Below are 25,159 nucleotides of genomic sequence, written 5' to 3'. Positions count from 1 at the left end.
TCCTCTTAGAGATTTGGCTCAGAAGAGAGGTCTTAAGGAGGCAAGAGGCAAATTCCTTAATTCACCTGATGGCTTGTCTCCCCTCTCCTGATAGTGTTGATACTGTGGAGGCGTGTTTACAAACACACTCAATTCGTGACTGTTTATAGGGCCCCCTTATTCTGACTGCCTTTTCTCTTCCCAGCAGTCCTGTGGCTGAGAAGCCGGGATCACCTTGTTTTATATCAGAAGCTGAGATGGAGGCTGCCTTGTTGAGGATTGGCACCCTCTGAGCTCTGAATCCTTGTATCTAAAGTCTAAGGGTGGGGGAAGGGCAGGTGAGAGAGGCTGCCAGAATGGCAAGTAGACTCGCTTTTCTACCAGGGCTAGCTGTCTGGATTGTTTGGGATGTTCACCAGATAGGCACATCCCATCATTTTGGCCCCGAGGAACACCCTAGGAACCGAGACAACAGAATCTAATCAGCTGGGCGACTGAAGCCATGACGAAGAAGTTCTGAAGTCCATCTGTCCCTGGGACTGTGCTTGGGTCACCCTGGTTCAATGCCAGTCTCCTGGGAGGTGGAGACACCACATGGAGCCCCATGGCTGCTAGCCACGGGAGCCAGCTTGGTGCTGGGGACAAGGGCCACCTCTTCCCTCACTTGACTTCCTAACTAGCTCCTGGCATCCTTTTCGTCTTCGATCCCTTCTAATCTCTCATTTGCCTGCACGTTATTTTACTTACATCCACATCCTAAACTAACTCCTGAGCAGAAACACGGTGTCCCTTGAGGTGGGATCTGATGGGGGAGGTGCCTGGAATCTCACTCACTCTCAGTCTGGACTGGCTGCCATGCTGTACACAGTAAGTACTTGCCCGTACTTGGGTGGCCAGTGGGTAGGCCAATGAAGGACATTTGCTCTGACTTCTCGCACAACCTTGGCTCTGCTGAAGGCCCGTGTTGTAATGTGGCATGATCACATTACTCTTTATGCTCCCAAGACACGTAGCATCTGGCAGATCCTTCATCCTCGCAGACACCGCTGAACATTGCCTTTGCTCACTTACCAAACAAATATCCACTGACTGCTGCTATGTGCTAGGCACTGGGGGAGTACTAGGGAAAGTGAAGGAAAAAGAAAATAAATGAAAATCTATCTTTTCGCATACATAGGTCCTCTTGGCGAGTTATAAAATACCAGAAGGCTCTTTCTTCCCTGCAAGACAGTACTTTGAAATGGGCCTCTCTGCAAAGAACCTGGGGTGGCCTGTAGGACTCAGTAAGCATCTCCAGTAGAGAGGGTGTGAAAACAGTGCGCTCAAATACGCAGCTCGGTGTCTCTCTAAGGTTAACCGAGATATGCTCATGGGGCAGCTGTGCAAGAGGACCAGGGTAGATTGAAAACCTGCAGATGGGAGGGGACCACAGGAGAGTGTCTGTTCACCTGCAGAGATGCTACACAGGGAGCAACTTGTTAATGAGCAGGGCAAAGCTGGGCCACTGCAGTGGGGCAGCCATGGCATAGGATTTGGGGAGGGGCACAGACCCTCAAGAGTCTTACTCTGAGTGATGGATTTATTATGAACTTGCCACTTCAAAGAGGAGACGTTGTCAGGGGCCCTGACTCATTGACCGTGACCTGCCCCATATGCTATTAAAAGCTGGCACTCGGTTTGCATCTTCCTCGCTCTGTGGCTGTGAAGCGGTTAGTGACACAGGAGAGAGACTGCAGTGATGGCAACTTCACTCCCCTCTGCTTGCCTGCTGTGGCCGCCTCCGGAAGTGCCGGATTACTAGCCACACCTAGTACAGGAGAGTGGGCAGAGGGGCTGTGCCAAAGAGCTGTCATCAAGAGTTGAAAGTTACTCAAGATTTTCCAAGGCTCAGGTCTCTTTGGATCCTGTGCTGTCTCCTCCTCCTGGGTGTCCATTGGCACGCATGTGACAGAATAATTGAGACATTTTTTCTATCTCACCTGCTTTGGAAAGGATTTATAAGATGTCATAAACTAAAATAGAATGAAAGAAAAACAACAACAACAACAAAAACGGAGCCCACATGACTAGAAATGTTTAAAATGACCCAGAAGGCCCAAGCTGTTGCTATCTTCAAGATAAATGTGAAATACTTGGGGAAATAGAATTCTTGGTGTAAAAAGTCAGGTTGAAACTTTCACCTGGTTTTTATTAAAGGGGTAGGAAGAGCAAGGCTTAGGCCTCTTGAAGTTACCTATTCCACAAGTGCAGGTTGCTAATTGCAGCACAGCTTTCTGCTGACAGAAGGGGTCTAGAGAGCCTGGCTCTGCATGTCTGGCCACCTCAACCTTAGAACTCAGATGGCCTGAAAGTACAGCAATGACTCCCAGCAGGAGCAATATGAAAAGTGGTACTGTCACTTTCAGTCAGGGCCTTTTACCTCTGAGGTGTTGCCAGGGGCCAATTACCCAATACTTCTGTGTAAATATTTTTAAAAAACCTGTTTGCAACTCCAAATGATATAATAAAATTTAGTGGTGTTATAATCTTTAAAACATCATTATACTGTGTAAATGTAAAGAATAAATAAAGGCAGTTTTATTAAACTTACACAGTTCAACACGTCAATGCTTGGGATAAGGCTATACCGAATTTTATGTAAGTTGATCACAGAATAGCAAGTGGGCAAACACAAGTCTTCGGGGGAACACATGAACTGGTGGCCACATTGAATACTTTTTAATGTATTCTTGACTCTTAGTCAAGGTCTCAATGTAGTCAGAGGTGAATCTCCTCAGTTGTCACAGCATGTATATGTATATATATACAGGCACATATACTTACATATATGTATACATGTACACACACATAATCAGCCTTATTACAAACATCTCTAAGCATTTCAGTATGTATGGAAATTGCGCCAACTCTGCATTTTCTGTAAGTGTGAAATGGAGCCAGGGATTAAGCTCAAAACAGCAAATACCTTTTCTGTTGCTATGTCTGGGGGAGACACAGAAGGACAGGGATCAACTCCTTATGAACAGGACGGCCTTGCATTGTTCCAGATTCTAGAATTTGATGGATCACCCAAAGTGTCCCCTGCCACATCCCACATGTCTCCAGGGACTTGACCTGCCTGAGAGAAGCAACGGAGAAATAACAGATACATATACACACATATAGAAAAGCTGGTATTGGGTGGACCAGGCTTTCCGATGACGGGGAAGCCTCATCGCCTTGGAAGCTCAGCGTGTTTATTATACATATAGCCAAATAGAGAGATGAGGTTACTGTACACAACTGTACAGGGAGGCAGGGTTTATTGTACACAACTGTACAAGAGATGCAGAGTTTCTTGTCTACAGATAACAAGGAGGAAGAGTTATTATGTGTGGCTGAGGCACGAAGCAGGTTCCACTTATCTTGGTAGGAGCCGTCTCTGAAGGGGAGAAAGCTCTGATGGAAGTTTTCTGCACACACTGTCAACACCCACACTTGGACCCAGGAGGGCAGGGTTTGCTGTTTTCTGGAGTCTAGCTTGGGGAAGGCCTTGCTTCTAATTCCTTGGGATTCTTGACACAGCTGTGCCAGTGTCAGCCATATACATCCACTCAGGACTTACCAATGTTTTCCTTCTGCATAGTTTCTAGAATGCTCTCCAGGGGCCCTGCCAACTATGTTGTGAACCACTGCCTTCTCTGCATGACTAGGTAGTAGTGATTAAAGCATGTGTGTGGGTGTGGAGCCGGACATAGCCCGTGTACTAGTAGATAAACTGTAAGGGTAGAAAGTATAGAAGCTAGCCACCTAGGGTGCCTTTAGCATAAACTGTAAGGGTCACACGTAGAGGTGGCAGTAGAGTTACAATGATGAGCATCACGTACAGGGGGTGACAAGTGAGAAGCACAAAGGACTTTGGGGTTGATGGAATGGAAAACACAGGATGCATTTCTGGTACCTACAGTTGTCTCCCTTGTGGAACTGAGCACCAGAGGCTTCTGTGTTCCACTCTATATATGTTACCTTATGTGTAAAACAGTATGTAGGAGAAAGCAGTGGACATTCTAAGGGAGGGTGCGGCATCCTTTGCCGTCTGTGCATCCTCAGCTAAGAGTCAGGGCTGCCCCCACCCCACTGGCCTGGTCCTGATTGTAATCTCTTGTAACAGTAGAAGTGAGTTGCTTTGGTCTCTTCTAGTGTATGAGGCTTTGCTTGGCTGCAGCTCTGTGAAGCCATTTCTGCAGTGATTTCCTCGAGTAGGATGTCTGTATGTGACACTGTGAGTGACTAATCCCTGTAGCCTGGAGACCATTTAGAGCATGCCATGGAGGTCCCCGGGAGTCTCTGTGATCATCCCCACTCTCTTCTTTCTCAGCCTAAGTCTGGTAACTCCTAGGTAGATGGACTCTCTAGAAGTTAGGGTTGAGTGCCCAGTCTTGTCCCAAAGGTTTGAGTTTGCAGGCCTTGATGTTTCCATTTCTCATGACTGGAATCACAAGAAGATAGAGGGCACTTGGGTAGATAGCACCACTTATGACTTTCAACCCAAAAGACTGATATGAGAAGCCAGAAGTGCATGCCCACCCTGGCACTACAAGGTGGCTTACCTTGTGGTATGTTTCTCTTATGCCTCTTGATTTTGCCTTGAAGAGATCTTGGAGGTTTCCTTCCTTTCCGTTCAGCAACACACTCACCTTCGGTTCAATATACAAATAACAACTCTCTTCTTACATCTCTTTGGGTAAAACTGATGCTCTCATGGGCTAGGTTCAGGTCCCTTGCATGTCTGTAGATTTCCTTGAAAATGTGCCTATCCTGGATTCAGAAGCAAGGGCTACTGTAAGTACAGAATTGTAAAGCAGTTTCTATAGTTGGGTGGTTTTGCAGCTTTGTGCCTTCTTTTTAGCCTTCTCTGTCATACTGACCTTTTTGGTTTTAAGGTCGGCAACTACTGGGTAGCTGGTTGACAGCTTACAACAAGGGGCATCAGGGAACATCATCATTGTATATTTAGTTTAATACAAAATCCCACTCTTGACGTTTCTGCTGATTTTTAGTGGACACGTGGGCCGTGGCACTCCATAATCTGGGAACATGGTTAAACTCTTGGCTTTTCTCAATTATGACCAAATTAGTGGGAGCTGAATTTTCTAAATATTTCTCCACACATTAAATCTACACCCTTATACATGTTTGTGGCGTGAGAGGTTGCAAATGTGTTACAAATGCTGTGGCTCTGTGAGGCATTGCTTTATAGGCACATAGGAATGAGGCCAGAACTGTGGAGGTGTGTGCTGTGGTCTGAGTGTGGTCAGAAAAGGCCACAGCTGGAAAGGTGACCAGCAGCGCAGCAGTGCTAGGCAAGCTTCAGCCTTAGCGGGGACAGTTAGGTCTTGGAGGCCCTATTCTTATGAATGGATTAGTGTCACTCCTGGGTCCTGGGGGAGTGAGTCCATCAGTGCAGGAGTGGGGCTGTGATAAAAGTGAGCTCAGCCTCCCCTTGCTTGCTCACTCTGGCCCTTCCACGCTCTGCTTTCTGCATCTCACCGTGGATGACACAGCACAAATGCTGGGATGGTGATCACAGGGTCCGGAACTATGAGCTGAATAAGTTACTGTTCCTTCTAAGTTGCTTGGGGTCAGGCACCTTGTCACAGCAAGAGACAGAGCGGAGGGGAGAGGGAGGGAAGGGAAGAGGGGGGTAAGGGAGAGGGAGGGGAAGGGAGAGGGAGGGGAAGGAGGAGGAGGGAGAGCAGGGGAGGGGGGAGTGAGAAGTAGTAGAAGGGAGGAGGAGGGAGAGCAGGGGAGGGGAGGGGAAGGGAGAGGGATGGGGAGGGGGAGGGAGGGGAGGGAGAGGGGTAGAAAGGGGAGGGGGACGGGGAAGGACGGTTTGGACCTACTCTGGGCAGATCCTGCTCCAGGGCCAGCACAGTCTGTCTTTGCACACTGAGTACCTAGTCCCAGACAAGCTCCCTGCAAGCAGCACTTAGCAGTTTCCTCTGTGGAGCCACACAATGCTTGTCCTCAGTACATCTGACAGCTTCTGTTCTGGAACGCAGGATTCACAGTGTGGGGGAATTCCTCAGGAAGAGGAAAAGAATGCTTCAAGTTGGTGGGAAATTTCTCATTCATAAGAAACTAAGAGATTCAGTGTGGCCACATACAAGAAAATTACTCTCTCAAGCCTGTACTTGCCTTGAGGGAAATGCTGGGACCCACGGGTTGTCAGTTGTCACTGTTCTTGCGCCTGTGTTAGACAAGGTAGATCTTGCGGAATGAGAGAAAGGCACCGCCCTTTCCCTCCTGACCCAGGGATGAGGACCAGTGCATTCCCACTTGCTGCTGCCTGGACCATTCTTCAGGCCTCTTTTCCTGGCTGCCCTTCCCAAGAAGGGGCTTTTGATGCCGTCAGTAAGGGTAAGATGGATTCGTGTGCTTATTTTCTGTCTTTCATAATTTACATTTAAGCATCTGGGGCTGCATCTGCTGCTGTAACAGAACATGGGAGCCTAGATAATCTGTAAACAATAGTGTATTTAGGTCAGAAGGCCAAGAACAGCTGGATGCATCTGCCTCCTAACAGCAGACACAGGGAAAGATGAGTGGGTGCCTGTGGAACGGGCTGAGTAAGAGGTGGCCCGGCTTGGCAACAGCCTGCTCAGGAGGACTTGAAGGATGGTGGGCGGAGGATTCTTTCCCTTCCTCCCACCTCTCTTCCGCTAGTACTTATCACGATCTGGCATTTGTAACCTGTGGAGGCTGGGGCCTGCCTGCTCGCTGGGATAGCAGGGGAGGGCCTGTCCTGGCTTGGACAGTATCTCCCAGCAATAGTGATGCCTTAATTGATGTGCTAGTGTTTTGCTTGCTCGTGGGTGAGAAGTGGGAAGAGTGAGTGTGAAGGCCCTTACTTAAAGGGAGTCTCAGGTGTGAAAAGGAAGGTGAGAATGGGCAGGTTTCTTTGTAGAAGGTTTCTAGACTCTTCTGCTCCCTGTAATAGTTTCCCTGTGGTTCTAGTCAGTCATGGCTATTTTTTGAGGCTCCCGGGGGTTGGGGAGCATACACTCTCTTTGATTTTATGCTGTAATATGACCGGTGCTGAGGAGCTGCTGTGCCTCTGACAGCCCAGTGCAATGCTCTCCTCTGTCTCCCAAGCCCTGCGTGACTAATAGTTTGGGATTTGGTGTATTTAGTCTATGCAATTGCTCCGCATTGATTTGGTCAGTCTGTTTTAGTGGTGGACATTAAAAGGTCTCACTAGCTTTTAATAGGCATAAGGAAATGACTCAGACATGAAAAAAATAGACTCCAAAACACTAGAGGAAACTGCAAAAATAAACAATGAGTGGTGCAATACCTACAGCACACGCCAGCAAGGCAATCACAAAGTTTTTTGGAAATTATTTTAAATTCTGTAACATGGGAAGCAGGCATATGGATGTGCTTGGTTTAAGGAAAAATATTTTTTTTTTTTTCTAAAAAGCTAATGTGCCTGCTCTTAAAGAGACCATTCCAAGCCTTAGCCTTGTTTTCATCTGTACTGAGACAGTCATCCCCAGAGATATTTTTACTGATTTCTGATTCCCTTTGCCTGACAGAATGCATGGTGCATGCATTTAACCCTTTGAGTGTCAAATTCCACCTTCCTGACTTCTTTGACTAAAAGTGACTAAAAGTGTTCTGTCCCAAAGGACCATGGAACATAGGCCTCCTTTTGGCTTTTTCATGAGTATATAATGTATTTAGCCTTGTCTTTGGGTGCTGGTGGCTCTGGGGCCTTTCCCACTTGTCCGTTCAGCACGCCTATGCTCTTTTTCCTCACGTAGACTCGCCCCTTAAAATGCTCACTTCCCCACCCCACCCCCAACCCCCCGCGGGGAAGCAGGACCTTATGGGACCTTCAAGGTAACAGGCTGGGCTACTGAAGTTCCTTAGTCTCTCCCCAAAAGTAATGGAAGCCTTCTACCCTCAGCTGCAGGTAGTCTTGGGGTAGCGCCGCCAGTATACAAAGACGTTTGCTGGTACATTTTTTTCCCTGGGTGATAGTTGTGGTTTTTATCAGATTAATTTTTCTTTTTGCTTTTAATGGATGCACAGAATTCGGAAGCAGTGAAGGGAACATGGACGAGACCGGAAGGCACAGTGTTTGGTAGAATAGGACAAGTACCATGTGATCTCACAGGTACCTGTGAGTAAGTTCAAACAGCTGACGGTGGAGGAGGAGAAGAAAACAACAGGGCAGTGGATGCTAGAGACTGGGAAGGGGAGGAGAGGGGCTAGAGGGAAGTGCTGTCCCATGTTTGAAGGAATCTGTGGCCTGGTGGCAGGTCATTGCTGACCCTCTTTCCTAGGCCATCTGATTGAAGTGAGTTTCCAGTGTGGCGGTCAGAGCCTCTCAGAACACCCTGGGTCTCCTCTCTTTCACTGCACCCTCAGATGCCTAGTTTCTGTGGGGAAAAGCACCTCCTCCCAACAGGCTCAGGGCCCATAGAATAGGACAGGTACCACGTGATCTCACAGGTAAGTGGGGGTAAGTTCAAATGGCTGATAGCAGAGAAGTGGACGCTAGAGGCTGGGAAGGGAAGGAGAGTGGCCCAGGGCTGGTTTTGCTGCAGGAAGCACACTCCGATTACGTCAGAGCGATCTGCATCGACCCAGCCCTCCTAACTGGCCTCACCTGAGGGAATCTGGCCATTGGCCCCATCAGCTGCCCCTCAGTTCCTCTTCCCTGCCCATCCCCCCCGCTACTCATCTGAGCCTCCCAAGAAGTCTGTTCTCGCCACCTTTCCTCCTGTCTCCAGCTTATTTTCCTCACAGTGTCTAAAATCTCTACAGAAGTTGAAAATCTAGCTGTACCCCACTCCACTGTGCAAAATCTTTAAGTAACTGCTATCATCAGAAAATTAAAGTCTTCAGTGAGCGCCCCACCGCTGTAGCCACGGCCAGCCCTGCCTTTCCAGATGCACTTCTTGACACCTGTCTTGGCCAATGTTCTAGAATGAAGATATTGCTTAATAACCCCCTTTCCTCTCACAGGCAAGTTAGGGCCGCCTCTTCCTTTATGCGTGCATGTGCGTGCATGTGCATGCATGCGTGTTGCATGCGTGTGTGTATGCGTGTGTGTGTGTATGTGTGTGTGTTGTCATCTCGTCCTGCTCACACATGACCTGGTGTGATACACTCACTTCCCCTGTAGCCACCGAGCTCCGTGAGCCAGGCTCCTGTTTCTCTGCCCAGGGGTAAGTGTAGACATGAGCTTCAATATAATTGTTCAGAAGGGCAGTGGGTAGAAAAAGAAGTGAATGGAAACCAAAAATCTATTACAACTAGTCATCTTAGTGTCGGTGTTAGTGATTACAGCAGACGGGGACTTTTGCTGGGTGTGGTTCCCATGTGACAACTCATTTTACTGTCCTCTCAACACTCAGTGACAGATACCATTATCAGCTCTGTTTGTCAAATGGGGGAACTGAGGCAGTCATGGCTGAACCTCTCCAATGTGCCACCTCCGTGGGGAGACTTGACTTAGACAGTCTTGACTGCTAGCCCTGAAATGTCTAGTCTGTGTCATTACTGCCTTGGGGCTTAGGTTGTTGTTTGTGGACATAGGTCAGGGTTGACTTGGGGGTGTCTGTTTGCTTGTTTGTTGTTTTTGTTTTGCTTGTTTGTTTTAGAGGAATGGCTGTTCTGTGTCATCTAGGTTAATCTCAAACTTGTGACCCTCCTGCCTGCTTCCAGGCGGTGGGATTACAGGTGTGCTGACACACCCAGCATTTGTTGGTTTTTCTTGGGAGCACAGTTGGTATCATCTCAAGTGCTTGTTTTAACCACCCCCACCCCCTCCCCTGACCCATTTCTAATCTCCTCACTCCTTTAATACCCAGGCCAGCTTGGTATGGAATCTCAACCCCCAGGTCCTTGGTGACAGACTCAGAAAAGCTGCTGCTGAGGACAAAGGATTTTCCCACATCCCGCTTCGGTTTTTAATTTTCCCCAGAGCAGGGTAAGGGTAGATGGAAAACTTGTCCCCCTGTCCCTCCACCACGTGGTGAAACACTAGAGAAGAAATGGTCTTAGGCCATTGGCCATGGACTTCAAATAGTTAAGGACGGTTCGTCCACAATTAACCTAGAATTCCAACTTGAGAGGCATGCACTGTAAAAGGCAGCCTGGCATATTTTTCTGCCTACTAACCAAACAAGCCCAATCTTGTACCGGAGTGAACTGTCAGCCAGCGGGGTCCATGTGACTTATTTATAAGCACCTTTGTTGATACTAAGATGACTGAGTGAACGGCGCATGCCAACCCTTCTTCTTTTCCTCCTTTTTATCACGAAGACTGACACACACTTCCAAATGCTCACAGAAGCCAGGCCACAAGCTTCAAAGCCTCCTAGTTTATTGCACGCTCTGAATCTAGTTTAGAGTAAATACAGCAACAGTGCCATTAACCTACTTTGTGGCCCATGACCGATTTTCATTGTAAAGCATCAGAGCCACAGGATATGTAAAGAATGTCGCCTTACTACTCTAGAGTAAGTTTCAAGGCTTCAGCCAGGCTTAAGAGTCAACATCCTGATGCCGCCGAGGTCACAGGCATAAGAACTGAATGGGTGTGTCCTGTAGGTTCAGATAAAACCTGTCCCCTGCTATCTCATTTAAAAAGCCTGTCGTAACATTTGTATACCTTCTAATGCAATTCCTCAAGGAGAAACTTTCCAGCGAATCTTCAAATCCTTCCATATTTAGTCTCCTGGAATGTCATCTCAGTTAAAGGACTGTGTTTCAGACTTACAGCTACAGGTAAAAATATAGGCACACTTAGTGTCTCATAAAACTAAAGAGTTTCCTGTCTGCTCTGGACATGGCCCAATGTGGAGTTGAAGATGCAGCTGTTAAGCTTGCTCACTCTTTTTTCATTCATCCTGGAGGCTTTACTAAGGACCTTTGGGTGTCAAGCACAGGCTTGATGCTTGGGGGAGGGGGGAAGATTGAGCAGGCCGTGTTCCTGACTGCAGGAGTTTTCCCAGCTCAGGTTAAGTGGAAGATTATGCTTGAGGCACAGAAGGCAAAGAGCTCTGTGGGGCCTTTAGCCCTAGGGTGCTGAGGTCTGATGGAATAGTTGAGAGTAGGCTAAAGGGCAGAGGAAGCAGCTGAGTACAAGAGTTAGAGCAGCTGAGGACGTAATGAAGACTGATGTGGAGTGAGCTGAGGGTAAGGGGCATTCAGGAAAGCAGAGAGAACCAGGAACAGAGAACCTCTGTGCTTGCCAAGGGAGCTGACCTCATCTACATGCGCTGGGAGCCTAGGCAGATTGTTGAGCAGTTGGCTTTATTAGGAGATATACATCCACCTTCAGAGAGACAAATAAAGGGCCTTATGTTGTAATAAATCTGATGGGGGCTGGAGAGAACAGCACAACAGGGGTCACAAGTAAACTGGGGGCCTTGGTGGTGAAGGATACCCACTGTTAGGGGCTAGGGAGAGTGTTTCTGGGGTAGCAGCCTCAGGACCACAGAGCTCAGGTCTCTTTTGAGAGCATCTTAGTAGGTCTGGAGTCCCTTGTGGTTGTCAGCCAGGTGGGGGTTTCCAGGGGAGGGCAAATTGGTGGGACAAGAATGCTGGCTTTGTTATCGGGATTGGGGTTCTCAGGGCCCCCCTGAGTGGATTTGTATAAGCGCTCAGTAGAGGTAAGAAGAAGGAGCTTACTGAGCATCACCATGGTGACCTGTTAAGGAGAATGATTTATGAATCTATAGAGAAAGGATTCTATAATGCAAATTTGCCTCATTTGGGACTTGAGAGTAGGTAGGCAAAATTGAGAGCATTGTGTTCTTTGTCTTAAATTGGCCATATTTTAGGGGCTTTGTTTTGTAGATGAAGTGATGGGCATGCCCTGAAGAAAGTTGGGGGGGTGGGGTGGGGGAACTTCATGTGGCCACACCCCCTGCCGTATTGATACACCACGGCCCATGTCATTAAAAGAGCCTAGGTGTCCATCAACATGGGCAACACGCGTGTGGTATGTATACACCATGGAACATTAGTCAGTCATGAGAAGGAATAAAGTGATACCATTTGCAGAAAAATGGATGAAACAGGAGAAGATCATAGTATCAGAAAGAGAGGCACATGTGTAGAACCTAGAGAAAAACCCATATATGAAATGACAGGAGAAGGGAGTTTTGTGTGTGGGGCTGGGGTGGGGGGTAAGACAGAGCAGGGGGAGGAGGGACAGGTGAAGGTAATGAAGCCTAAATAGGGTCAATATAAATTACAGACTTGATGACGTCATGAAAGGCAACACTCTGTAAAGGGAATCCAGAGCAATAAGAATTTTAAAAGGAGGGTCATCCATCAGGACTACAGTTTGGAGCCCAGATGATGAGCCCTGTCTGAGGTCATGCTGGTGAGGCCAAGGGAGGCGCCCACAGAGCGGCGGTGCTTTTCCCTTTGTATTCATGCATGCTCTTCAGAAACCTTCTGGAAAGTATGAAAGTCTCCGGCGAAGGGGAAATCCACTGAAACCACAAGAAGAAGCACAGCTTTAACATGATTTCTTTTAGTCATTTTTGGGGACACGACTTCATGTACATATTAGGTTGTACATGCAATTGAACATTGGGTCTAAAATGGATGCATGACTTGAGTGTGGGAAATGTCTCCCAGGTGGAAACACATGTGTAAAGGCTTACTGAGTCCATGTGTCTCATTTCCCCACAGGGACTGACACAGCCATTGAAATACATAGATGCTCAAAGCCTTCCTCACCCACCCATGCAGTTTTATCATCTCTGGTTAGTTGCAGCTTCTAATGAAATGTGAGTGTTGGGTCGACGTTGCTCTTCTGTGTCCTAGACACTGATAACATCCTAAAAGCCCATGCACCTTAAACACGGAAGCACATTTTTTCCCCAAGTCCTTAGCATGGCAGTTGGTAGGATCTGTAGATGTAGCTCCCATGGGTGTGGAGAGTTGACTGTCATCTGGTTTGGTTGTAAATGTATTCTTAGGGGATTCAAGTGGAATATAAGTCTAGAAATGTGTTTGGGGGAAGATGCTAAAAATGCTTTAAATCTCAAGTGGTCAAGTGTGTCCTTTGCCACACACACACACACATACACTCCAACTTTTTTTCTTTTTGTTTATGTGTGTGTGTGTGTGTGTGTGTGTGTGTGTGTGTGTGTGTGTGTGTGTGTGTGTGTGAGACAGGGTTTCTCTGTGTAGCCTTGGTTGTTCTTTGTAGACCAGGTTTAGCCCTGGCTGTCCTGGACTCCTTTTGTAGACTAGGCTTTCTTGAACTCAGAGATCTGCCTATTTCTGCCTCCCGAGTGCTAGGATTATAGGTGTGTGCCACTGTGCCCAGTTACACCCCAACTTTCTAACCAGAAGCCCAAAATAACTTGGAATGGTGAGAAGGGCTCTTCAACGTGACCCAGGGGTAGGGGTGAGGCTAGATAGGGCTCAGGGCACTGAGATATTTGCTGGGTAAATAACACTCTGCTGTTCTTCCCTTCTATTTTTGCAGGAGAATATGAAAGTGCTACTTGGGCTTATTTATTTCATCGCCCCTCTGTTGTCACTGGAGACTGGTAAGTCAGATATTTTCTACAGTCAAGTCATCTATAGGCAGAGGTGATGGAGAACACATGGCAATGTTCCTCTATCAGAGTCATTTTTTTCCCCATTTTCAGTTACACCTGGGACATGGAGTCCCTGGCCCCAGAACTATCCATCTGAAGGTCTTTTTCCGCATCTCCATCTTTTCTCCTATGCTTGGTATTTTGGGAAATTGAGGCCAGTGACATTAAGAGCTCAGCATCATGTCTCTAGATTTGGACTGAGAACTCCCTTCTAGACCTCTGGGTCTAGTCCAGGCCTCCTGCCATCTCACTGCTGATGGGACAGGGTGACACCTGCTTGTCCTAGAATAGGTATCAAGCCCCTTCCATGGACCCACAGCCTACTATTTGTATTCTCTTTCCAGTTCCTTCATTTTCTCTTTCTTTTCTTCATTTCTTGCCATGAATTTATCGAGCCTTTACAGTGTGTCAGCTGATAGAAAATGAAACTATCCAGTGAATAATCCTTATGGAGGCAGCTGCTGGCAGGGTACATTCCTAATAGGAGAGACAAGATACACTACATAAGTCATGTAGAAGTATAGATGAAGTAGGCAGAAACTCCAGGAAAACAAGTAATATTTGGGGGATGGGAATAGACAGAAGGGTCAGTTTTCCATAAAAATATGTCACTGAAAGGTTGATTTTGAGTAGAACCTGAAGGAGGGGATAAAAATAAGCCACGTGGATTCCAAGCTAGGGGAAGAAAATGACCTTGGCAGCATGTGCCCAGAGGTTAAAAGTGTCAGGCATATTCTACGACATAAATACTTAGTATATACGGAGGGATGGGAAGGGCCAGAAGACACAACGCTGTTTGATTAATGGAAAGATGATAGAGGGATTGAGGAAAACCCAGAAGGCTTTTTGAAATCTTGACCTGAGATGGCCTGAATTGTTTGTTAAAAACAAGAGAGATCGAAGGAAGGAGGCTATGTAGGCAACTTCATGCATCCTGTGAAGTGTGAGAATATGAATTCAAATTTTTCGCACCATGGAAAAGTCATGCATCATCATGCACGAGCCTATAACTCTAGTGCTGTGGGGGTCAGAGATGGGAGGATTGCTAAACATGATATCTACAGCCGCCATCATCGGCTCTACCATCACCATCTCCACCACCACCTTCACTTCTTCTACCTCCACCATCACCATCTCCACCACCTCTTCTTCTACCCCCACCCCCACCCAACACCTTCATCAGCTCCACCATCACCACCACCACCACTTTAACCAGCTCTACCTCTTCCACCTCCACCTCTATAACCTCCACCACTATCTTTTCCACCACCACAACCACCTCTACCATCACCACTTCCACCAACACCACCACCTTCACAACTACAAAAACAGCAAAAATCCCGGAGAGATGATCTAACATGCTTTGTTTTCTATTTTGAGAGTAGAGTCTCAGGAGGAAGTTCAGAGGTCATTGTGATAATCTAGGCTAAGTCATGATAGCAATGTGTCCTGGACAGGGAGGGATGTTGACTTGATGAGAGAGAAAGAGGAGGCAGTCAGCCAAGGCTTAGACATATTTTGAGGTAGCAGGATTCACAGATGGTGCCTGTGTGAGGTGTTGGGGTGAGATCGAGACTTTGGTTATGTAAATACAAAGTAGAATTGCCACTGGTGCAATATGGAAAGTTCAGATGTTTTCTGTGTACACGCTGATGGGTATCCTTGGGTGTCTAAATGGTGACGGTGATAAGGCAGTGTAGAGACAGGTCTAGGATGGAAATACAAAATTAAAGAGGCCAGCAAGCATCTGGTACGAGAGCTGAGAGACTGAATGAGGTCACTGATTGTGGTAAGGAAAGATAGTATCAAGAACTGAGTGATCGCTTCCTCTAAGGTGATTATGGTCAAGTGTTCACTGGTCAGAGAGCTAGTGAAAGTCTGACCTGAAATTCTGGGGAGTCAAGTGGAGAAAGTGTCTCAGGGTGAGAGGATATATGTAACAGGAACATGTCAGTACGCTCTCAGCTCCCAGCAGTCATTGGTTGCCTGCAGTTCTTTGTCTAGGGACCCCATGAAACTTTCCCCTTCCAAGGTAAATGCTCATTGGTATTGCCATTGTTCTAGCCCTGCTATGCGGCGCCTTCTGGGAGAGGCTGTTTCGCAGCATACTCTCTGGTGTCCTGCTCTTGCAGTCTTTCTGCCCCCTCTTCCTTGATGTTCCCTGAGCCACAGAGGTAGGAGCTGTGATGTCGATGCATCCTTGGGAGCTGTGCTCCTCGCCACCGTCCACTGATCTCTGCATTGTGTCCAGTTGTGGTTTCCTGTGAAGGCCTCCATCTGCTGTAAAGAGGGAGGGTCATTACACTTACCAGTTAGTGTCAGTGTATACATTGTAATGATGTTAAATATGGTTCTCTAGCAAAGTGGCTTGCTATTCATTATTTTATACAAATTTATGAAAATGATGAAAGGAGAGAGAAGTTACAAGTCAAAAACTACTTATATGATTCTAAAAAAAATAATCTGTTTGAAATCACTTAATTGCACAGTTATGAAATCATAGTGTTATGCTTTCTGATTTGCTTACTTTGCTGCCATTCCTCGTTTCTCCATGTAGATGTGGGTTGTACTATCTCAGCCTGACTGACTCCCTCTAAAATTTTATTTTTTTAAATAGCAGAGTCACATTTTTGATGAATGGTTGGTCCTAGCCTTGGATTATCTGCCAATATCTTCATTTCTACTTTATTTTGAAATGTCACCTCACTTCCTTCTGGCCTAGCGGAGTCTAAGGAATCTTAATGTGGAGCTCTCGCGACCAGCAAGATATTTGTTGCTCACTGCATTCAAGGTTCCTTTTCTTTTTACGACTGGACTCTGCAGTACTAGGTGGATGTGTCTTCTAGTTTTTTCTTGGAGTTTTAAAACTCCTTAGATGTGTAGATTAACGTGTTTGGGGGACTAGGAACATTATTTCTTTGGGATTTTTAATGGCCCTTCTTTTCCTCTTGAGAGTCCCATGATGCACACGTCAGCTTGCTCTCAGAGGCACCAAAGACACTCAGTTGATTTACTGTCGTTTACAAGTTCCTTTTCCTGTCAATGTGTGTATGTTGTTCAGTTCCTTTTAGTGAAACACCATCTTAGTTATGAGATTTTTCCACCCCAGAATTTGTTAGTTCTTTTTCAATGCTCTCTTCTCCTCCTCCGTTGATATACTCCTTGATGAGACGCTGTTGTCATATAGTTCTTTTATATTTTAGAACTAGTTTGTCAGTTGTTAAAAGACACCATAGAGTCCTTATAGAGCAAATGTAACACCGCCTCTTCCCTGAAACAATTTCCATTGGCAGCTTTGTTTACTCTGTATATAGACCCTGCTTTCCAATTCTGTTTCTGAAAAATTGGGCATTTTGGGGGCATAATTTATAACCTGGAAATCAGATACCCTCCTTATATGTACCCATAGTGTACTGTTATTAGTAAATGTGTTTTTACAACATTCTCTCTCCATCTCTCTCTGTTTCTGTCTACTGTGTCTGTCTATCTGTCTGTCTGTCCGTCTGTCTGTCTGTCTGTCTGTCTGTGTATCTGTGTGTGTGTGCGCACGTGTGCATGTGCGTGTGTCTGTGCAGAGTCCCATGGAATCCAGAGGAGATATTGAATCCCTTGGAGCTGGAGCTACAGGTGTCTGGGATGTTGGTGTGATGTTGGTGCTGGGATCTGAACTCTGGTCCTTTGATACGGCAGGAAGCACCCTTCACTACTGAGATGTCTTTCCAGCCCATTGTTAGATGATTTTTATATTTTTAAAAATAGTTACTGTTGCTGTTTTTGTTTATTTGTCTGATGGATTTTCTGACCCAGCCTTGTAAAGTCTGTAGTGTGTGTTTCCTGAAGTCATTGGTCAATTTAATGGCCAGTGAATGATTGGGTGATCTGGCCCATATCTTCTCTACCCTTTGCTGAGGGGCAACATGCTGGCTGTTTACAGCTCTGCCTTATCGCATCCCCACCCCGACTCCCTGCCCATATATGACCTTGGAGTTATTCAGTTGTAAGTCTGAAACCTTTTCTGGACCCCGTTGGACAGCGATGCATGTGTGTGTATGTTTCTCCTTCCCCCAGGAATATTCCAGAGTGTTTAGCTCTTCCTCTAGGCAATGGCTCTTGAGTTGTAGCTTTATTGAATACTTGCTGCCTTATTAAATAGTTGACACTGAGTTTGTTCACCAAACACCCTGGGGACAGGGCTCTTCCTGGGCATCTGTAGGGCAGGTCCATAACCCGGGACATTTGAGAAACTCCTGACTGCTCTGCTCTCGCAAGGCTGCTAGTTTTCAGTGCTACGGTGTATGCATAGGTCCAAGTTTTCATAATGTCAGAGTTCTGTGGAGAGCGGGTGATAGCTAGTTCACAAAGCAATGAAGCATGCTGTTCCACTTTTATCAGCAACTTTCTGATTGCTCCTCCTCCTCTTCTTTCTCCTTGTCTTCCTCCTCTGCCTTCTAATCAGTGCTCCTCTGCGTGTCGGCAACCTTTGATTTGGAAAAAACAAAATAAGAACATTGAAAACTCTCCAGTCCCCTTCCTGATTTTATGGGTGACTGATTTACAGAGACTGTCAGGCTGATATTTTGGAAACTCTCCTGAAGGTTTTTTTCCCCTTCCTTTAGAATGTGCAATTTGATGAGATAGTTTCTTCTCATTTACTTTATATTCTGCCAAAAGCCACTTAGATATATTTGTGTGTGTTATGTTCGAGACTCTGTGCTGTTTCGATCACAAATTTATCTTTATCCTGATGCTACCCATGCTCCGTTGTGGCGACGTTATAAAGCTTCATAGGTTTATAAAATTTTGCTAAAACCTGCTCTGCAGCGCTCAGAGATACGGAGCCAAGTGGCCTGAGCTTGTTGGCCAACCACTACCTCTGGGCAGTACCTCAACCCCCAAGGAGCACCCCAGCCCTCTGAGCAACACCTTGGCTAGCATACCAGCCCCCAAGCAGCACTCTGGTCCCCCAATAGCATCCCCACCCCCGGAGCAGCACCCCGACCCCTGAGGAGCACTCTGGCTACCGAGCAGCACCCCAGCCTCTCTTCTAAGTCTTTTTAAAAATTTTTTTAAAATTAATTTATTCATATTGCATCTCAATTGCTAGCCTATCCCTTGTATCCTCTCATTCCTCCCTCCCTCCTGCTTTCCCCCTACAACCCTCCCCTATGTCTCTGACTGAGGGGGCCCTCCTCCCCCTGTATATGGTCATAGGGTGTAAAGTCTCTCCCTGGTAGTCTGCTATCCTTCCTCTGAGTGCCACCAGGCCTCCCCATCCAGGGGACATGGTCAAATATGGGGCACTGGAGTTCATGTGAAAGTCAGTCCCCAGTTTCTTTATCCATTCTTCTACTGAGGGACACTTAGGCTATTTTCATGTCCTGGCTATTATGAATAAGGTCGCTATGAACATGGTTGAGCATATGTTCCTGTTGTATGCAGGAGCATCTTCTGGGTATATTCCAAGCAGTGGAATAGCTGGGTCTTGAGGAAGCCCTATTCCCAGTTTTCTGAGATAGCGCCAGACAGATTTCCAAAGTGGCTGCGCTAGTCTGCATTCCCACCAGCAATGAAGGAGTGTTCCTCTTTCTCCACATCCTTACCAGCATGTGGTGTCACTTGAGTTTTTGATCTTAGCCATTCTGATGGGTTGTTTTGATTTGCATTTCTCTGATGACTAAGGATTTATTTAAGTGTTTCTCAGGCATTTGATATTCCTCTGTTGAGAATTCTCTGTTTAGTTCTGAGCCCCATTTCTCAATTGGGTTATTTGGTTTGGTGGTGTTTAATTTCTTGAGTTATTTATATATTTTGAATATTAGACCTTTGTCAGCTGTAGGGTTGGTGAAGATCTTTTCCCAGTCTGTAGGCTGTTGCTTTGTTCTTTTGACAGTGTCTCCTGTCTTACAGACGCTTCTCAGCCTCATGAGGTCCCATTTATTAATTGTTGACCTTAAGGCCTGGGCTGTTGGTGTCCCTCAGTAGAAGAATGGATAAAGAAACTGTGGTACATTTACAGTATGGAATACTACTCAGCTATTAAAAACAAGGAATTTCCTAAATTTGTGGACAAATGGATTGAACTAGAAATGATCGTAATGAGTGAGTTAATGCAGAAGTAGAGAGACTCAAATGGTATATACTCACTTATAACTGGACACTAGCCCAAGGGGTATGTCTCATGAAAGTCTTCACTTACCAAGAAAGTGGGATAGAGGTGAGGACATCCTATTGGGACTCGAGGTGAGAGAAATATAGGAGATGGGGAAATAGATGGATCCAGAGGGTCCTAGAAACCTACAGAAGAACACTATGATGTGTGGATCTGGGCCCAGGGGTTCTGCTCGATCTACGGCACCGACCAAGGACAATATGTGCAGTCATCATCAAACCCTTACCCAGATCTAGCCAAGGGACAGAACATTCTCCACAGTTAAGTGGAGACTCAGGACTGGCTTTCACACGAACTCTGGTGCCCCATATTTGGCCATGTCCCTTTGATGGGGAGGCCTGATGGCACTCAGAGGAATGATAGCAGACTACCAAGAAGAGACTTGATACCCTAGCATCATATTTCGGGGGAGGAGGTCCCCCTCAGTCACAGTCATAGGGAAGGGGAATGGGGTGAAAGCAGGAGGGAGGGAGGAATGGGAGGATGCATGGGATGGGATAGCAAATGAGATGTAATATGAATGATTTCATTTTTCAATAAAAAAAAGAAAGTCAGTCCCCACTCTCCACTCAATGGTGGAGAATGTCCTGTCCATCGGCTAGGTGTGGGTAGGGGTTTGAAGTTTACTGCCCGTATTGTCCTTGGTTGGTACCATAGTTTGAGCAGGACCCCTGGGCCCAGATTTGCCTGTCATAATGTTCTTCTTGCAGGTTTCTAGGACCCTCTGGATCCTTCTATTTCCCCATCCTCCCATGCTTCTCTTACCTAAAGTCCCAATAAGATGTCCTCTCCTCTGACCCACTTTCCTGGTAAGTGAAGACTTTCATGGGACATGCCCCTTGGGCTAGTGTCTAGATATAAGTGAGTTTATACCATTTGACTCTTTCTGCTTCTGGGTGAACTCACTCATTATGATCATTTCTAGTTCAATCTCTCCTCTAAGTCTTTAACTTGAGCTATGTAACTGGTTTTTTTTTTTTCTTTTTAAAGTCAAATTGGTTTGACTACTTCTATGAATTTTAAAATTGGTCTGTCAATTTGTGTAAAATATTCTGCTCCTATTTTTATTGAGATTAATTGAATATAAATATGTTTCTAAAAGGAGCAACATAGCAAGAGCAGCTCTCTAGTTCTGTGAACACAGCGCCTACCTACTTGTTTGTAGACTAATTTACTCAAGTAAAAATTTGTAATTTTCACTCTATAATTTTATTTTATATCTTTAGCTTTTAATGCCTTTTTGGCTCTACTGGAATGTGGTTTTTAAAAGTTCAGTTTTGAAATATTTTTGTCAATATGTGAAAATTAAACATCCTTAATTTTGCACATCCCTGATAGTGCTCTCATGTCTTTTCTGTATTTCGTACCTATTTTATCATTAATGGTTATGTTGCCTGCAAATAAAAGCATTTTTACTTTCTTTTTAAATTTGAATGCTACTGGTTTTCCTTACCTCCATGCCCTTACTGGGGCCATGAACACAGTGTGAATAGTAGCAGTTAGGTCGGAGGCTTTTCATCGTAGGCACACCGTAGCTACAGGATTTCCAAAGCCACCCGACTCACATGCAGGCTGTTCCGCTGTTTCTCCGGGTTCACTGAGAGTTTTTATAAAGAGTAAAACAAGAGTGGGTACTGAGCTGTAGTAAAATAGTTTTTCCAAGTCTGTTAAGATTTTTGTATGATTTAAACAACTCTCTTAGCATATGGAGATATTTGATTTTTTAAGTATGAACATGACTATGTTTCTGGAGTATCATTTTATAATATATTATCTTTCTAATATATATTCTGTGGGATTCTGTTAGGTAAACTATTTAAAAGATACACATCTGTACTTATAAAAGAGTTTGCCTTGTGGTTTCACTATACTGTGATTGGTTTGGATAACAGATCAGTTTGGAGGCTTTGCTGTCTCTTTAATATTTGAGAGGATTTGTTTAAAACTGACATCCTGTCTTTATACCTGGAAGGACCTGAAGGTGAAGCTGTCAGACTTGAATGTCTTCTGCTGGGATGCTTTAACTGAAAGCTCAGCCCCCTTAGAAGGCACAGGGCAGTGTAGGCTAGCATCTGCTTCCTGTCGAGGTAGTTTTGATAGGCTGTGTCTTTCAAGGGTCTTAGCCATTTTATTTATGATGCTGAATTTATTATCCCAACACTTTTCGTAGTACTCTTCTTGTCCTTGTACGATCACCTTAATGAGATCTTTTCCACCTCCGAATTAGGGATTTTTAAAAACGCTGACTAGAGCTTCATTAATTTTATTGATTTGATGAAAGATGTTGCTTCAGGTATCTTTAATTTTTTTTCTTTAATTTTTTCTATCCTCCTTTTATTTCATTACTTTCTTCCCAGATATTATTTGCTATCTGCTTACTCTGCTGCTGGATCAATCAAGTTGGCTATTTCCTAAACAGTATGGTAGCTTGCCATTGTGAGGGGCTGGTCATATCTGGGAAGGCTGTGCCTGCAAGGCCTAGTAATTTCCAGGGGCTGTGGACAATTTACCTCCCAGAGCACGCTGTTCACCTGACTGATCCAGAGCAATGCTTGCATGCCCCTTGTTACCAACCTTTCACATACAAAGCCAGCTTCATTCCTGCTATGAGGTAATGCACAGCCAGGTGGCGATGGGCTATGCACACGCTCTAACCAGCCACCTGGGCCACCTGGGCCACCTGGCCCACCTGGGTCCTCCTGAGACAGCTGAGCAGGCCACAGTGGATCTCAAACCATAAGCTATGACAAGTGTTTCACTTGTTTAAATTGTTTGCTAATTCATCCAATCACAACAATGAGTAAAAAAGACTGCTGAAAAAAAAAAAAAAAATAAGTACCAGAGAAATGACACTGTTGCTGTGACAAAATGTGACTGACTTTAGAAGTGGGGCTTTTGGGGAGAGGAATTGGGGGGAATATAGAGGTGTTGGTTAGAAAGCTCTGGAAGTTTGTAACCAGAATGACATGTGTGATATTGGTGCCTTTTAAGTGTTTTACCTAGTAGCAAGGGTCTAGAAAGCACAAACTCACTTAAACAGCCTTCCAGGGAGGACAGAGCGCATGGGGGCGGGGGCCCCCATCCCATCATATAAAGCTGCCTAAGGAAAAGAGACAATTTCCATTACTTGGGTCCCTCAGGCACTCAGAGGCCACACAGGAGAATATTGAAGCCAGCAGCAGACCTTCATGTCAGCCACAGAGTCCTACCTTTTATGACATAAAAATGTAAGATTTCAAAGGATGTTTGAGAGTCCAGGCACCTTAACAAGTTTCGAAGTCCTGTAGGCAGCCCTGAGAGGGAGCATGGGGAGCTTTGGTCTGTGGTGCATTTTCCTAATTCTCTCTGATGTGTGAGGGGCCAGCCTGTTGTGAGTGGTGTAACTTTCTTTGGGATCGTACAGGTCCCCATAGTAAGAGATGGTATTGGGTCTCAGCAGAGACACAGGCTTAGAGTTCTGAGCTCTGTCAGAGCTCTAAAGACCTTGTGGATTTTTATAGATAAATAAAATATTTATCGTAGCATTTTATACGACATAATTTTCTTCTTCTGAAGTATTGTTGACTATTTCTTGAAAGTATAGGCTTCTGAGAATGGATTCTTAGAGATTTAAACATCTGTAATTTTGAAAGGGATTTTCATTGGAACTGCATGCGGGCAATACTTTTCTTCCCTAAAAGGAAGGTCATAATCCTTTTGTTTCTGTGTGTAACAGCTATTTCTTAAGTAAATAAAAACAGAAAGTAGGTGTGGCTACCTAAGGTTTTGTTTTCGTCCCTGGTGTTAGCAATCCCATTTTAGGCAGTTGGAGAGATTTTTCTCATCTTATTAATTTAAAAATTTTTGGTGGTCACGTGTCTTTGGGGCTCAGGCTTATTTGATCATATCCTGAAAATTTCCAGCACGTACTTCAAATACGCTTTCCGTTCCCCACCTCCTGCAGCTCTTCATACAGACCTAGCCCAGTTGCCCTACGCTGTCTGATGTCCCCTCTGCTCACTTAATCGTGGATATTTTCTGATGTGGCGTCCCCCGGTTTTCTTAATTTTTCTTCTCAGTATATTTTCAACCGGACAATGAATTTTTTTTAATTACCAGAGGTCTTTTTAAAAAGTGTTCTTTGTCTCTGTTCACTGTATCTTGTGCCTCTTCTGAGCAAGCGGAAGACAGTGTTATGTCATGCCTTGAGCAGCGTTGTTTCCTATGCCTCAGGTTAGCTGTTCGTGGGGGCGGGTACATTCATGCCTCACTGTTTTCCACTTCCAGAAGTGGATGTTTCTCCTCCATTATTCCCACCTTTAGGTGAATAAGTAGAAAAGGAAGTGGGGATAAGTAAGTTGCCCACGGTCCAGGCCGCAGGGAACGTGGGATAGAGCTGGAATTGAATGTAAGTGGTGCAAATTCTGAAGACTACGCACTTAGACACCACTAAACTGCATGTAAGGCAGGAACTAGCATGCATACGAACGAACGAGTCCAGATGTCGACATTACGTTAGGAAACACTGGAAGTGTTTCTCATGGGAATCGCCTCCCCTTTCTTTCTTTTAAAGATGACTGTAAGGAGTTAACAGACAAGATAGTTTTACTTTTGTCTGTAAACGAAATTGATATCTTCGATTGTCCTGTCACCCTGAATGATGAGCACGGCACCGTAACTTGGTATAAAAATGACACCAAGACGCCCATATCAGAGGAGCGGGACTCCAGAGTACATCAGCACAGTGAATGGCTTTGGTTTGTTCCTGCCAAGGCAGAGGACTCAGGAGATTACTATTGTGTAGTAAGGTAAGAAAGGAGTCCATACCTTACAGATGTATGCCCCCAATCTTTATAAAATTAAAAATGATTAATTTCCATATCTTACTTTGTTTTAGAAACTCAGCTCACTGCCTCAAACTTAAAAGAACCGTGAAAGTTTTGGAGAATGACCCTGGCTTGTGTTACAACAGAGAGGCCACCTTCCCACAGCGACTGCACATCGCTGGGAATGGAGCGCTTGTGTGCCCTAATTTGCATCGTTTTAAAGATGAAAATAACGAGTTACCCGAAGTTCAGTGGTATAAGGTAATTTTGTTTTAAGTATGATATTTTACTTTTTACACAGTTTTGGGTTGTGAATAGTAAAATGTATCCACAAAATATGGGACTGTGTTCATTGATTCCTACAACTTATCTGAAATCTTAAAACTGTTGTTTCTAGCGACCTTCAGAAGATATAGTTTCCAAAAAAAAGTAATGGAAAACAAACATGTTTGAGATTAGACAGTTAAGCCACTTAAGAGATACCTTTTTATAACAGGCATTTATTAGAAGCATATGTCCTGGGGCTGCGGGGATGGCTCCGTGATTAAGAGTGCACACAGCTCTTGCACAGGACTGGAGTTTGT

General features: G+C 45.3%; 1 protein-coding gene across 1 annotated transcript in view; it reads left to right on the top strand.

The window, feature by feature from the left end:
• Positions 1-25,159, top strand: part of Il1r1 (interleukin 1 receptor type 1) — a 74,418-nt gene that overhangs the window by 37,631 nt on the left and 11,628 nt on the right. The window contains exons 2-4 of the mRNA XM_051152746.1: positions 13,487-13,550; positions 24,323-24,557; positions 24,647-24,836. Coding sequence (XP_051008703.1) covers positions 13,487-13,550; positions 24,323-24,557; positions 24,647-24,836 — 489 coding nt within the window. The remainder of the gene's footprint in view (positions 1-13,486; positions 13,551-24,322; positions 24,558-24,646; positions 24,837-25,159) is intronic.

This window comes from Acomys russatus, chromosome 11 (assembly GCF_903995435.1).
Source record: "Acomys russatus chromosome 11, mAcoRus1.1, whole genome shotgun sequence".
Lineage (NCBI taxonomy): Eukaryota > Metazoa > Chordata > Mammalia > Rodentia > Muridae > Acomys > Acomys russatus.
This window is presented reverse-complemented; position numbering and strand designations above follow the sequence as displayed.